The sequence below is a fragment of the Rhinichthys klamathensis genome, unplaced genomic scaffold (genome assembly GCF_029890125.1).
Source record: "Rhinichthys klamathensis goyatoka isolate OS25496 unplaced genomic scaffold, OSU_Roscu_1.1 h1tg000020l_1, whole genome shotgun sequence".
Lineage (NCBI taxonomy): Eukaryota > Metazoa > Chordata > Actinopteri > Cypriniformes > Leuciscidae > Rhinichthys > Rhinichthys klamathensis.
Window position 1 is genome coordinate 3,047,381 of NW_026606571.1, and position 14,150 is coordinate 3,061,530.

Below are 14,150 nucleotides of genomic sequence, written 5' to 3' on the forward strand. Positions count from 1 at the left end.
CAGTGTGTTCAGGGGACAGGCAGCCAGTGGATAGTGAGGAGATGTTTGCTGTATGTGACAAAAAATGTTTTGGCCGAAAAACGCGTGACATCGCTTAGAGCACCTTTAACAACTAACTAGCTAGAAGCTTATTGATCTCATTCAAGTTTAACAGAACATCTTAAAAATAATGGAGATCAAAATGTTATTGCAGAGATCTTAAAGACACTTATGTGAAATGGCCTTTCTTTCTCTGTCAGATAAAGTGTCTTACTGAACATGCTATGCTGATTCATTTTAATCATTACTTCTCATTTGAGTTATTGAGCGTGTGACAATTTCCCTCTGGTCTCCTCTTCTTTAATAACGATTGCTGCATTCCATGCGGAACTCTTAAGGACGTGCTTTTATTGAGCACTCAGGTCACTGGTATTGTGAATGTCATTATCTCAGACTTTCTAAGTGTTTCTATTAGCCATTACTCCTCATTCAATTGCACTGGAGGGCATTTAAAGGCGATGTAATGGTGATTATACACAGGGTTAACGTTGTGTTTGTCTAAACACATAGAATCTCTTTTGAGAGGAAAATATATTTATCCAGCATGTTTGTTTCTGTTTTGAACCCAAATGCCATTAAAAACACACATGCTTCAAGGCACACACATAGCATGGCTTGGTGAGGAAGAGGCATTTCAAATGAACAATTCAGTGTCCATTTCACATTACTCGTTTTTATACCTTTTGTTTCTCTTCCACCTGTCACCACATTGCCTCTCGCCTGTCACTGCTATCATTTCCAGTTCCTCTCCAGCTCATTGGCTCATTTTGTCCCTGGCATCGCTCGGAGTCTTCAAACCTCTGCTTTTCAGAGCTGCTGTTTTGTGAGTGCTGGTCGAAAATTGATTGCCTCACATTTCAGCGAATGTTCTCCACAGGGATACAAAATATCCCCTCATTTATCTCCACCACGAACTGAGTGGTGTCAGCCGAGTGTGCTGCCTTATAAACACGCTGTAGCCCACAGCACAACATAACTATAAAAATATTCTCTCTCTCTCTCTCTCTCTCTCTCTCTCTCTCTCTCTCTCTCTCTCTCTCTCTCTCTCTCTCTCTCTCTCTCTCTCTCTCTCTCTCTCTCTCTCTCTCTCTCTCTCTCTCTCTCTCTGTCATACTGCATCACCAACAGCCATGAGTAAAGGCTTTCACTGTAAATAAGATGGCACTGGCAAAGGCATTGTAAATTTTCCTCTCAAGGTTATATGTGAGTGTTTTACTTAGCTCTGTGCTTTAAACGCTGCACAGCAAAATAATCTTAAAGTGTAAAGCTACCACAATATTATTTCGAAAGCAGTACTTAGTACTCTTCACTTGGTTCCTCATTATATTTATGTGCATTTATAATTGTTTTAGTTCATCCAAGTAACTAATCTCAACGGAAGACACATGGGTATAGCCTATAATGACCTTTAACTGCATTATGCTCCAAATCTCAATATTTCACCAATATTATCCACCTATTGTTTTGCTGAATTCATTGTTCTGAAACAGTCATATGATATTTCACATGAGGTCTGTGGTGAATTCCAAGGCAAAAAGGTTGCAGCTTATCTTGTGCAATGCCCTTCAGCAGAGGGCAGTTTCTCTCTGTATAAAGCAATAACACTCTTGCATGCTCCTTTTAGGCAGCGTTAGCCTTTAGCTTTCATTGTTATGCAGAAGACAAACAGCTCCATATTTCCTCTAGACCAGATGAAACTTGACAGTTTTCCAAGATGGCAGATTGCATCAAAAACTACATGTCTAGTAATTTTCTTTTGCTACATTTATATGGGAATTTCTTATATATATATATATATATATATATATATATATATATATATATATATATATATATATATATATATTCAAGACACTGAGGAGTTAGGTCATTCATTCATAACTTTAAGACTCAATTATTGCAATGCACTTTTGGCTGGATGCCTTGATGTCTCCATAGACTGAAGCTTAAAAGACTGCAACCTTTTGACCATTTCGAAAATATAGTCATAATAGTCCGAAATTATTATACCAGGTAAACTGGTTAACCTGTTTAGTTCTGTATCAGCTAAGATGATGTTCTACTTTGCTTCCACATGCTTTGAATAGTCTAATCCTAACTGTTACTATATATTGAGGAGCAGAACAGTGAGTCTTGAAAACAAAAAAAGACAAAACAGTGAGTCTTGCTACTGGTTATTTAAATCACTTTTTTGTATTTTTAGTTTATACAGTATTTAAAGAATGTGTGTACATAATTAATACTGATTCATTTTTTCTTTTACAAAAAAATATTGTAAACATCAATTAGCCTATCATAATAAATCAAATATTTTGTGACATTAAATTTTTAAACTTTTAAACCCAGGGACTTAAGATTTCTTTTGTACCTAGCTAGGTTATCTCAATGTTTGTTCCATTAGAATAGAGATACTCAACAAGGAATGAAAAGTGTAGCAAGCAACCAACCCTGGAGCTAAACTTGTACTCAGACGCGTCACGCGAGCGCGCGCACGCGCAATGTTTGATTACTGTAACGTCTTAATGTGCGAGAAGTGAACGACGCACTCTACGGTGAGGAGATTCGTCTCGCTGCGCATGAAATCTTTAGCGGCAAGAATGTCTTTTTTCTTGAGTTAAGATGGATCCACCTCTCTGCAATGTCACCGGACAGCGTCACATACTTTAAGCTTGGTTTGCACTTTCATGAGGTAAGTAGCCTACTTTACAATACTACTCCCTCAGAGAGGATACAAAGATATTGAATGGTGTGGGCGTCGTTTAAACCTGATTGGAGTCTATTCAATTGCTTGTTGTGAGACATATACAAGTTTTTGTTAGTATTCTATGTTCTCTTCTACAGTTTTAGGCGCTCTCTTCACGATGGAATTGCTCGAGTTGTCCGACGTCCAACAGATGTTCAACGACTCGCGTTTTCAGGGGAATTTAAGTGGGCTAGATGGTGACGAACCGCTGCCTAGGAGCGCAAAGATCACCGTCGTTGTGGTCTACTTGATAGTGTGCGTGGTGGGGCTCGTGGGGAACTGTCTGGTCATGTATGTAATTATCAGGTGAGAATAAGTGTTCGGTCTGCTGCATATTAACTTTGTGTATACTAACTAGCTAGACTAGTGAGAGGTCGATATGGTCAAATATAGAGGAGAATCAGTTTAAAGCATTTGAGGCGAGAAGGGATATTTATAAAGTTAGCACTGTAAAGCCTCCCATATGTAATAATAGTCTGGAAGTTCAGATTTTTTTGATATGGAACATATGTGTTTTATTTTCTGCATCATATTTGATACATAAGGCTTTTATGGCCCGCCCCATGCCATACATATTATAATATAGTGAGAATATGGAGCTCACACTCGAGGAAGAAAATAACCCAAATTGAGCACAAATATGCATTTTAGTGCAATGTTATTTTTTATATGATCAAAAAGTAAGATGAAATTCTGCTTGTAATGTAAATCAATGAGATTTTTATAACAGTATAGTAAACTACTTACATAAAACGCATATAAATATCAGTCGTTACTTTGTGTTTCCCAATATGTCTTAGTAAGATCATATTTAAATGTTTTATGATCAAAGCTCATAGCATTAATTGCAGGGGACAAAACATAATAATGCAATGCAATACAATGATGATTATGAGATGTACAAATAAAAGCCTCAAAAACCCATTGTATCACATTTGAAGCTATTACTTACTATTCTTTTTATAAACTGATGTATGGATAATCAGGTAAACCCAAATTGCCTCAGTCCAGCCAAATGTTTGTCTTCAAACAAAATAAATGTTATATTTACATTTACTTTATAAAAGTTATTTAAAATTTCACAACAAAAAGACCACGACCTGAACTATGTATAGTATATTATAGAATTTTACTAAAAGGCCTTTACTTGCTAAAACGTTTGAACTAAGGCATTTTGCAATAAAGTTTTGATCATGTTGATATTTAGAAGCTTTAGAACTTCATGAATCAAATATGATACTTTATAGGGTTAAAAAAAGCTTCATCATATGTTCATGTTATTGCAACATTACTTCATCATGTCTTTTTTTATTAACTTGGGTCATTATTTGAAATGTTTCTTATGATTCACATTTTCGATTATAGAAGCGCCCCTAACGTTAATATATGGTTCTCATGCGGTTATTTTCAGGAAAACCAATAGCTACATTTCTGGGAATGTTCATTTTAGGTTTTAATGTATGTTGGGTGGTACTCAGCTGGATTTGTTTGCACTCAGATTTCACGCAACACAGAAGTTTCCTAATTTGGTTTTCTTCTACCAAAATTTTTTCGGCCAAATACAGAACAGTTTGATTGAACGCAAAAAAAGATATGAGAAGCGTTTTCTCCCTTTTTAAAATGATTAAAACAATCACCGTATATAGCTATGTTATTAATTGCATTGTTTTTTTCACCAGATCAGACCTGCAACTCATTTTTGTCTTGTTCTTGCCCTGAACTGCACAGTGAAATATTTGCGACAGCATTTTCTCTTTTCTGATGCTTGCTAATCCATCGGAGCACTTGTCCTGCCAACGTGGTGTCACAAGCCTGCTTGTTCATTACAATGCTAAATAAACATTTGGTTCTTGTCCAAACCTCCCTGGCGTGAAACAGCTGTAGACGGGGGCCAAGACACAGCTTTTCGATCAGCACAGGAGTTCACATTATACACAATGAGTGTTACAATCATTAAACATGAGGTTTAATTCAGGGAAAGTGGAATTATGTAGGTTTGATTGCAGAGCGAAAATGCAAAATGTCCTCCTAATTTACCGACTCGCACTCGTTTGACAAACATTGCCATCTAGTAATTTTGTCTCGCCTCTCTCATGCCTGTATTTTGTTGAAGGTATAATTATGAAGGAATTCCTTGCTGATCTAATGTACAAGGAAAACTGCCTCATAATTACGAGTCAGAAAATAGATTTACTGCATCACCTCATGTTATTAAGGGAAAACATCCTTAAAGATATAGTTTGTGCATGCTTGTTTATACGTGGGAAAAGCAATACGTCTTTGTCTTTAAGCTCTGTGTTGTGATGCGTGTTCATGCATTCACGTATTTATGGTCATTACTCAGACGTGCTGATATATAGTCCTATGGGCTTATTTTAAAACCTGTTGCTAGGCTGGTTACCAAGCACTGCCTGCAATTTATTTACCTTCTAAGCCTGTCTCAGAGCTTTACTGAATTTGGACTGAAAAGTGGCAGTCTACCTATATCCAGAAAGAGACAATATATTTAATTTGATCACTTTTAAACTGCATATTTGAAGATAAGAATGACTGCTTTATAGTTCACATGAAATATTCATCATTATATAACACGTGGAATACTGAAGATTCCTCTATAGTCATGGTCATGTGTTTTTTGAATGATGCTCTTGCTTGTCCTTGTCTTTGTCAATAGGTCATGCCATCTAGCAGGGCATTTCAAACAATGGCAGATGATAAATATAATATAATACTGTGTTTCCAAGTTAAAAAGGACTTTATTTAAATAAAAATATCTCTGAGAATCTTTGATGCATATAAACATAAACTAGGTTTTATTTAGTTATTTGAAGTTTTTTATTTGTTAAAAATCTTGTTTTATGCAAAAAAAACAACAACAAAAACACACACATATATATAGTATTTTTTTTTATGAAAATGTATTATATATTTATTTGTATTCAGAAATGAAACACTCCAGCTTTAATTACTCTTATTTAATTACTCTTATTCTTCTAAGAGTGATATTTGTACATGCTGCAGGTACACAAAGATGAAAACGGCCACCAACATTTACATCTTTAACCTGGCCTTGGCTGATGCACTAGTCCTGGCCACTCTTCCTTTCCAAGGCACGGATGTCATCCTTGGTTTCTGGCCATTTGGTTTGGCTCTGTGCAAGGTTGTGATGGCCATTGACTATTACAACATGTTCACAAGTGTCTTCACCTTGACCATAATGAGTGTGGATCGCTACATAGCCATCTGCCACCCCGTTCGCTCCCTGACAGTTCGCACCCCGCTCCGGGCCAAGCTGATCAACGTGGCGGTGTGGGTGCTGGCATCAGCTGTGGGACTGCCTGTTATGATCATGGGTCAGGTGGAGGAGGATGTTTACGGTAGTTTTCTCATTATCCTGTGTCAACCTGCCATTCTGGAGCATGTTGGTTCATCATGTCATGAAAATGTGAATCTATTTTTGTCTGATTGATGTTGTCATGTTGATGTTTTACTTTTACTTAGGCAGTTGTACCTAAAATGATAATATATAAAGTCTTACCATGATTTAAAGGTGCACTAAGCAAGTTTTTGCCAATTTTTGTTTGATCTAAAAAAGCAAACAAACATTCAATTAGCATCAACCAAATTGGCATTTAAATACAATTAAAATATACCCTTATATGACTGATTAATAATGATTACTTGAATTATTATAGTGTACAACATTTGAAACACTACCATTTAAAAGTATTTTTTATTAAATTAATACTTTTATTCAGCAAGTATGCATTTAGTTGATCAAAAGTGACAGTAAAGACATTTATAATGATACAAAAGATTTCATTTAAAAATAAATGCTGTTCATTTGAACCTCAATTCATACTGAAAAATATGTATTGCGGTTTCCACAAATATGTTAAGTAGCACAAATATAAAGTTCAGGCATGAAACTACCGAATGCTGATTAGGTCTTTCACGGCGCGGCACGAGCCAATCAGAAGCACTTCCAAATCCCTGTGATCATTATATTTATCGTACCCTAGCCCGTATCGGCACGCTGCACGATATGAAAGCTTCCCTTATCCCTCCTCCTCCCCAGCGCCACCTGTAGATCTGCTACGGGGTTCTACCATTCTTGCAGCAGCCTTTCCTTTGTTATTTTTGACTAAGCTGAACAAATTTGTGTATTTGCTCAGCAACAGCAGCAGCGTAGCAGATCTCGTCCGCCAAAATCAAGCCTATGTATATTCCATGCTTTAAATGCTCTTGAAATTTATCCACTGCGAGAGTTGTCACGACTGAACTGTTTTCAACATAAGCATTTTGGAATGATTTCTGAAGGATCATGTGACACTGAAGACTGGAGGAAAATCAGCTTTGCCATCACAGCAATACATTACATTTTAACGTATTCTTTTTTACGTAATTACGTTTTACTGTATTTTTTATTAAATAAACATAGCCGTGGTGAGCATAAAATACTTTAAAAACATGAAAAAAATCTTACCGACCCCAAACTTTTGAACAGTTGTGTATTTGTCAAAAGTGCTGTTCAGAAGAACTTATTAAGCAGAAGAAATTGACTTTGTGCACTTTTGAATAGTAAACATGCATCCATTCAATCACTCTGCTCACTTGTGTTCCCTTCCAAAAAAGGAAGATGTTGCTTTCCATTTCATCAGTCCGCTCATGATTCATTGTAAATCAAGGCACTATGAAACTTTTGATTCATTCCCTGACTTTATCTCTGTGCAGGTGCCGAGTGCATACTGAACCTGCCTAAACCAAAAGAACACTGGGGGCCAGTGTTTGGGATTTGTGTGTTCCTCTTCTCTTTCTTGATTCCTGTGGTGATCATAAGCGTCTGCTACGGCTTGATGGTACGACGACTGCACAGTGTCCGTCTCCTGTCCGGCTCAAGAGAGAAAGACCGGAATCTGAGGAGAATCACCTATATGGTACTGTCTGTGGTAGCTGCTTTTGTGTTGTGCTGGATGCCGGTGCAGGTCTTAGCTTTGATCCAGGCTTTGGGGCATGTGGATCTTGGGGCCAGGCAGTCCTCAATTGCAGCCATGCATTTCTGCATTGCTCTGGGTTATGCTAACAGTTGCTTAAACCCTGTCCTCTATGCCTTCCTGGATGAAAACTTCAAGCGGTGCTTCCGTGAGTTCTGTATCCCGGCCAACTCCAGTTTGCTCCTAGACGAGCAGCGCAAGAGATCACTGAGGCAGGAGAGAGAATGTGCTGAGGAGGAAGAAAAAGAGGTGGTTATTGATGAAGGTGCCATTCCAATGTGTGTGGATTAGAGAGTTTATGGCTGTATTCTTGCATGGTAACCTCGGAATTTAGCTGGCAGAGGATTTGTGGTGATTCAGAATTGGAAGTATGGATTGTTTCACATGGAACAAAAAAGGGCCTTTTCCCCTGCTTTTTGAGTCTTATAATGTATAATCTTTACATGGTTTATTGTAGCCCTTATATAAATAACCAATTAATTATATTTTATTTATACAAAATAATTATTTTAAATTATTTTACTTTTATATTATCTTATACTTTTAATTACGATGTAATTGGTATTTTATTTTCTAAGTGCACTGCTTTTGTTATGAAACTGGTTTATTGGAATTGCACATGCAAAATATTTGTTGATTTATTTTTTTAACAGCTGTTAAAAAATGTATGTGTGTGTGTGCATGTGTAGCCTAACTTTTGAGTAAATTACATATCAACATATATACACCGTTCAGAAGTCTGGGGTCAGTAATTTATTTTTGAAAGAAATTAATACTTTTATTCAGCAAGGATGCAATAAATTGATCAAAAGTGACAGTCAAGACTATATATATATATACAGTATATATATATATATATATATATATATATATATATGTGTATATATATGCTATTCTTTCTATTCTTAAAACTAAACTAAAAACTCTTTATCACTGTAAAGCCGCTTTGGAACAATCTGTATTGTTAAAAGCGCTATATAAATGAAGATGACTTGACTTGACTTGACTATTCATCAGAGAATCCTGAAAAAAAGAATAACGTTTTCCACAAACATATTAAGCATCACAACTGTTTTCTACATTGACAATAAGTGTTCAGAAAAAAATCTTTTGCCATCATATAGAAAAAAATAATAATTTTAAAATATATTTAAAAAGAAAATAATATTTCACAATATTACTGTTTTTACTGCCCTGTTTTTAATTAAATAAATACAGCCTTGTTGAGTATAAACATCTTTCAGAAACAGACCTCACACTTTTGAATAGTAGTGTACAGTATATTAGATACTTAAAAGAGTACAGTAACGTTATTTAAAGAAATTGATATTTAATGACTGAGATATCACAGTACTGATGACAAAGTACTTTCCTGTATATAATGACGAGCTTGTAAGTATTTATTTTCAACTAAATGGTTTGACAGTGATTCATGACAGGTTGGTGCTAACGAAGACAATAATCTTTCCCAGAAAAAAAGCAACTGTTGATTTCTGAGTTTCATCCGTTTGTTCCGTGGTGGGATTGAGAGGATGTTTTCTTGATCTTGGCCAGCTTTCAAGGAACACGCTGTTGTGAAGGATCTTAGAAACATCTGTTTTTGTCTGTGTGGTGTGAAGTGCCAACCAGATGGTCTTCTAATGCTTGATACATGCTCCTTATGCCATGCTTCATCCTGTCCCACTTCAGCTTTTAAACTATTTTAATTATATTCTTGGCTGAAGGGACGCAAATTATAAAGAGTGCATAAATTAACTTCTTGTTCTTCTATACAGATTGGTTAAGTGAGGAAATAAGTTGTGTAGAGAGTGACTGAATAATGCATGTTGCATTTTAGAATGTGTAGAAGAACGTATTGTCTTATTCTTTTTGTGCCAATTGGTTTGATAACCAGGGACTGCATGAACCGATAAAATACTTTAAATACAATGTAAGTCTCCTTGGATAAAAGTGTCTGGCAAATACATAAATGAAAATGTGTCATAAAATAATAAAGTGTTATATTTATTATATATTATACAAATATCTCTGAATAAAAATATAAATACAATTTCTGGTCAAGTATTATTTATTAGTAAACAACAATTAGATCTTATTAAGAATAATTATAACCCACAAATCCTTTTTTGGTTGTCATTTTCTTTTTCACTAACCATATTGATAATTTCTGACTAGCTAGTCATTGAAATTATTGAGGACATTTCATTTTTGTAAATAAAGCTGCCAGAAGACCCTGAATTAAGAAAGATGTGTTTTGTCCATATCTTCGTCTCAGCCTGTCAATGATGATTGAAAATCACTTTACTATTGTCATGATCCTGGCCTGTGTTCCCCTGGAGAATAATTTTTCCCCCCAAATCATTTCAGTGGAAATCCCGCCCTGCAGCTAATTTCTTTGATTAAGGTTACAATGACGGTTAGGTTTAGGGATCCGGGGGAAATCACGCTCCCCTAGAGGTCGTCTTCTTCTTTTTTGTTTTACGGCGGTTGGCATTCAGCTTGTTGGTTTACTGCCACCTTCTGCTCCGGAGTGTGGATCAGATAATAGGTTTATGATCTGTATTCCTTACCCTTTCTTTCCCAACTAACACACGCACAAATACTCTCTCACATACACGCACAAAAATGGTTCCCCTGGTCCCATGGACTTTTATGTTATTTCCTGTGCCGTGCCATGTTTTGTAGTCCTTTGTAGTTCTTGCTAATTATTTCTGTGATTTATTCCCAGGTGTGTCTTGTTTGCCTATAACCCCTTGTGTATTTAAACCCCAGTGTTTCTTGTGTTCCTTGTCGAGTCTTATCGCATCCAAGTCAGGTGGTCTCCGTGCATCCAAGTCCGGTTGTCCCAAGTCCGGTGGTCAGTCCCAGAGGTCCTACCGCCATCGGCTGTGCATCCTGTAATGGCAATCTTATGTGTTTGTGATGCACATCTACAACTCCTCCCGGGACGGCGGTGTCTGCTCGTGAACCCTTAGCCTATCTGATAACGGCCAAGGAAACTGTCCCTGAACTCTCTGCTAGCTCTGGCATGTCCAAGGAGGCTGCATTTAAACTCTCTGTCTGCTCTGACATGACCAAGGAGACCGCCTTTGAATTCTCTGTTTGCTCTGACATGACCACGGAGGTCATTCCTGAACTATCTGTCGGGCCTGATATGACTACGGAGGGCGTCCCTGAACTCTCTGTCGGCCCTGACACGACCACGGAGGTCGCACCTGAACGTCCTGTCTGCCCTGACACGACCACGGAGGACGCACCTGAACGTCCTTTCTGCCCTGACACGACCACTGAGGTCGCCCCTGAACTCACTGTCTGCCCTGACACGACCACGGAGGTCGCCCTTGAACTCTCTGTCTACCCTGAAACGACCACGGAGGTCGCCCCTGAACGTGCTGTCTGCCCTGACACGAACACGGAGGTTGCCCTCTGAACTCTCTGTCTGCCTTGACACAACCACGGAGGTTGCCCTAAAAGTCCTGTCTGCCCTGACACAACCACGGAGGTCACCCCTGAACTCTCTGTCTGCCCTGACACGACCCCGGAGGTCGCACCTGAACGTCCTGTCTGCCCTGACACAACCACGGAGGTCGCCCCTGAACTCTCTGTCTGCCCTGACACCACCCCGGAGGTCGCACCTGAACGTCCTGTCTGCCCTGACACGACCACGGAGGTCGCCCCTGAACTCTCTGTCTGCCCTGACACGACCACAGAGGTGATCCCTGAACTCTCTGTCTGCCCTGACACGACCACAGAGGTGATCCCTGAACTCTTTGTCGGCCCTGACACGACCACGGAGGTCGCCCCTGAACTCTCTGTCTGCCCTGACACGACCACAGAGGTGATCCCTGAACTCTCTTTCGGCCCTGACACGACCACGGAGGTGATCCCTGAACTCTCTGTCAGCCATGACACGACCACGGAGGTCGCCCCTGAACTCTCTGTCTGCCCTAACACGACCATGGAGGTCGCCCTCTGAACTCTCTGTCTGCCTTGACACAACCACGGAGGTTGCCCTAAAAGTCCTGTCTGCCCTGACACAACCACGGAGGTCACCCCTGAACGTCCTGTCTGCCCTGACACGACCACGGAGGTCGCCCCTGAACTCTCTGTCTGCCCTGACACGACCACAGAGGTGATCCCTGAACTCTCTGTCTGCCCTGACACGACCACGGAGGTGATCCCTGAACTCTCTGTCTGCCCTGACACAACCACAGAGGTGATCCCTGAACTCTCTGTCTGCCCTGACACGACCACGGAGGTGATCCCTGAACTCTCTTTCGGCCCTGACACGACCACGGAGGTGATCCCTGAACTCTCTGTCAGCCATGACACGACCACGGAGGTCGCCCCTGAACTCTCTGTCTGCCCTGACACGACCACAGAGGTGATCCCTGAACTCTCTGTCGGCCCTGACACGACCACAGAGGTGATCCCTGAACTCTCTGTCTGCCCTTACACAACCACAGAGGTGATCCCTGAACTCTCTGTCTGCCCTGACACGACCACAGAGGTGATCCCTGAACTCTCTGTCTGCCCTGACACGACCACAGAGGTGATCCCTGAACTCTCTGTCTGCCCTGACACGACCACAGAGGTGATCCCTGAACTCTCTGTCGGCCCTTACACAACCACAGAGGTGATCCCTGAACTCTCTGTCGGCCCTTACACAACCACAGAGGTGATCCCTGAACTCTCTGTCGGCCCTGACACGACCACAGAGGTGATCCCTGAACTCTCTGTCGGCCCCCCCTTACACAACCACAGAGGTGATCCCTGAACTCTCTGTCGGCCCTGACACGACCACAGAGGTGATCCCTGAACTCTCTGTCGGCCCTGACACGACCACAGAGGTGATCCCTGAACTCTCTGTCGGCCCTGACACGACCACGGAGGTCGCCCCCAAAAGGTGGTCTTCTGCTCCACCGTAGTGGTTTCCAGCTCCGCCTGATCCATTGTGGTGGTGTCCAGTTCTGCCTGCTCTGACCTGGAGGTCGTCCACTGTGGTGGTCCCCAGTTCTGCCTGATCTGCTGTGGTGGTCTTCTACTCTTCTGGCTCCGCCATGGACACCTACTCTTCCAGGTCCGCCCTTTTTTTGGGGAAGAATTGTGTTTTCAACTACTGTACATGCATTTCATTTTATTATTATGTTTATTTATATACTGTATGTAAATACCAATACATAACTACTGATAAAATTCATATACCAACATATCAATCTTCCTCTTCCTCTCATATTGCTTTTTAAGGTCAAATCGCTGTCTGGCTAAGCCATACCATCTCACTTTTAAGACCAGGCAGTACCAGAGATGAACTGGCTAGTTAAATTTTTCTTAGTAGAATATACTTTACCCAATTTGTCGGGAAGTGACCATGGATGGATGGATGGATGGATGGATGGATGGATGGATGGATGGATGGATGGATGGATTCATTCATGGATGGATGGATGGATGGATGAATTCATTCATTCATTCATTCATTCATTCATTCATTCATTCATTCATTCATTCATTCATTCATTCATTCATTCATTCATTCATTCATTCATCACATTTAAAAACAACCCATGGTTGACCAAAGTGCTGAACAGGACAGATTAATCAGTAAAAGAATAATACAATATAATAAAATTAATCGATACAATTACAAGTGATAGAATAAATAATACATTAAATATAATACAATTGAAGGTTAATAAAGTACACTAAGGATCTACATTTATAAATTGTTTTTTAAGCTTTAATTTGAAAGTAGCAAATGACGAAACTGTTCTGATTGAGTGGTAGACTATTCCATAATTTGAGGCCTGCTACTGTAAAAGCTCGGTCACCTCAGTGTTTCAGTCTCGATCTATCCACTTATGTGTCTTTAATGTTTCACCTGTCTTTCACTTCCGAGCCAAGCTGCAATCAGTGCCCGCATTTCCAGGAGGTGGCAGTACTAGCACACATCTGAAGTTTCAGTCTATTGCTGCATAAAGCAGAGGGTCAACAATAACTTAAATTCTTTATTGGTTTCCTTTTAAACAACACATTTAGAGTTATGCCCCGAGTGATAAGTAAATATGAAAATACAAAATTGATAGCATATATTTGGATATTTCATTATTTGCTATTGCACAACTTGAGTTAGGTGAGTAGCTTGTCATCTGAAAATCTTGCTAAAAAAAACTTGATTGCAGTAAAATGTAGTAAACCTTTGGTTAATAATCAAATATCTACAAAGACTTGACTCTAAATTTTCTGTCTTTATTCGCTTTTTTAAACAGAGTTTTGTATGTTAATATGTACTTAGGCTACTGTGGTGGTGGGAGCTGTTTTAAATGACTGCATTTGCACTACAAGGGAAGATTATGACTTCATTTAGCTACTAT

General features: G+C 39.5%; 2 protein-coding genes across 3 annotated transcripts; both read left to right on the forward strand.

Annotated features, from left to right (window-relative positions):
* The first annotated feature begins 2,560 nt into the window (after positions 1–2,560).
* Positions 2,561–8,240, forward strand: LOC130074853 (delta-type opioid receptor). 2 transcript variants are annotated; one of them, XM_056239728.1, is made up of 4 exons: positions 2,561–2,732; positions 2,887–3,088; positions 5,804–6,159; positions 7,517–8,240. In XM_056239728.1, exons 1-4 carry the CDS (start codon positions 2,678–2,680, stop codon positions 8,065–8,067), a joined length of 1,164 nt encoding a protein of 387 aa, XP_056095703.1. In that variant the 5' UTR covers positions 2,561–2,677; the 3' UTR covers positions 8,068–8,240. The 2 variants fall into 2 exon arrangements, with proteins under 2 accessions (XP_056095703.1, XP_056095704.1); XM_056239729.1 differs by having other exon boundaries at positions 2,561–2,728; positions 2,881–3,088.
* Positions 8,241–10,543: 2,303 nt separating this feature from the next.
* Positions 10,544–11,516, forward strand: LOC130074880 (uncharacterized). The gene is made up of 2 exons (XM_056239730.1): positions 10,544–11,194; positions 11,238–11,516. The coding sequence occupies exons 1-2, from the start codon at positions 10,805–10,807 to the stop codon at positions 11,490–11,492; spliced, it is 645 nt and encodes a 214-aa protein (XP_056095705.1). The 5' UTR covers positions 10,544–10,804; the 3' UTR covers positions 11,493–11,516.
* Positions 11,517–14,150: the final 2,634 nt, after the last annotated feature.

What these genes read in the sequence shown, in the direction of transcription:
- LOC130074880 (XM_056239730.1), top strand. Translation starts at nt 10,805, where the DNA reads ATGTCCAAGGAGGCTGCATTTAAACTCTCTGTCTGCTCTGACATGACC. An exon ending in GCCCTGACACGAACACGGAG is followed by an intron (nt 11,195 to 11,237) that starts GTTGCCCTCTGA and finishes ACAACCACGGAG; the next exon opens with GTTGCCCTAAAAGTCCTGTC.
- LOC130074853 (XM_056239728.1), top strand. Translation starts at nt 2,678, where the DNA reads ATGTCACCGGACAGCGTCACATACTTTAAGCTTGGTTTGCACTTTCAT. An exon ending in TTTGCACTTTCATGAGGTAA is followed by an intron (nt 2,733 to 2,886) that starts GTAGCCTACTTT and finishes CTACAGTTTTAG; the next exon opens with GCGCTCTCTTCACGATGGAA. An exon ending in GGTGGAGGAGGATGTTTACG is followed by an intron (nt 6,160 to 7,516) that starts GTAGTTTTCTCA and finishes ATCTCTGTGCAG; the next exon opens with GTGCCGAGTGCATACTGAAC.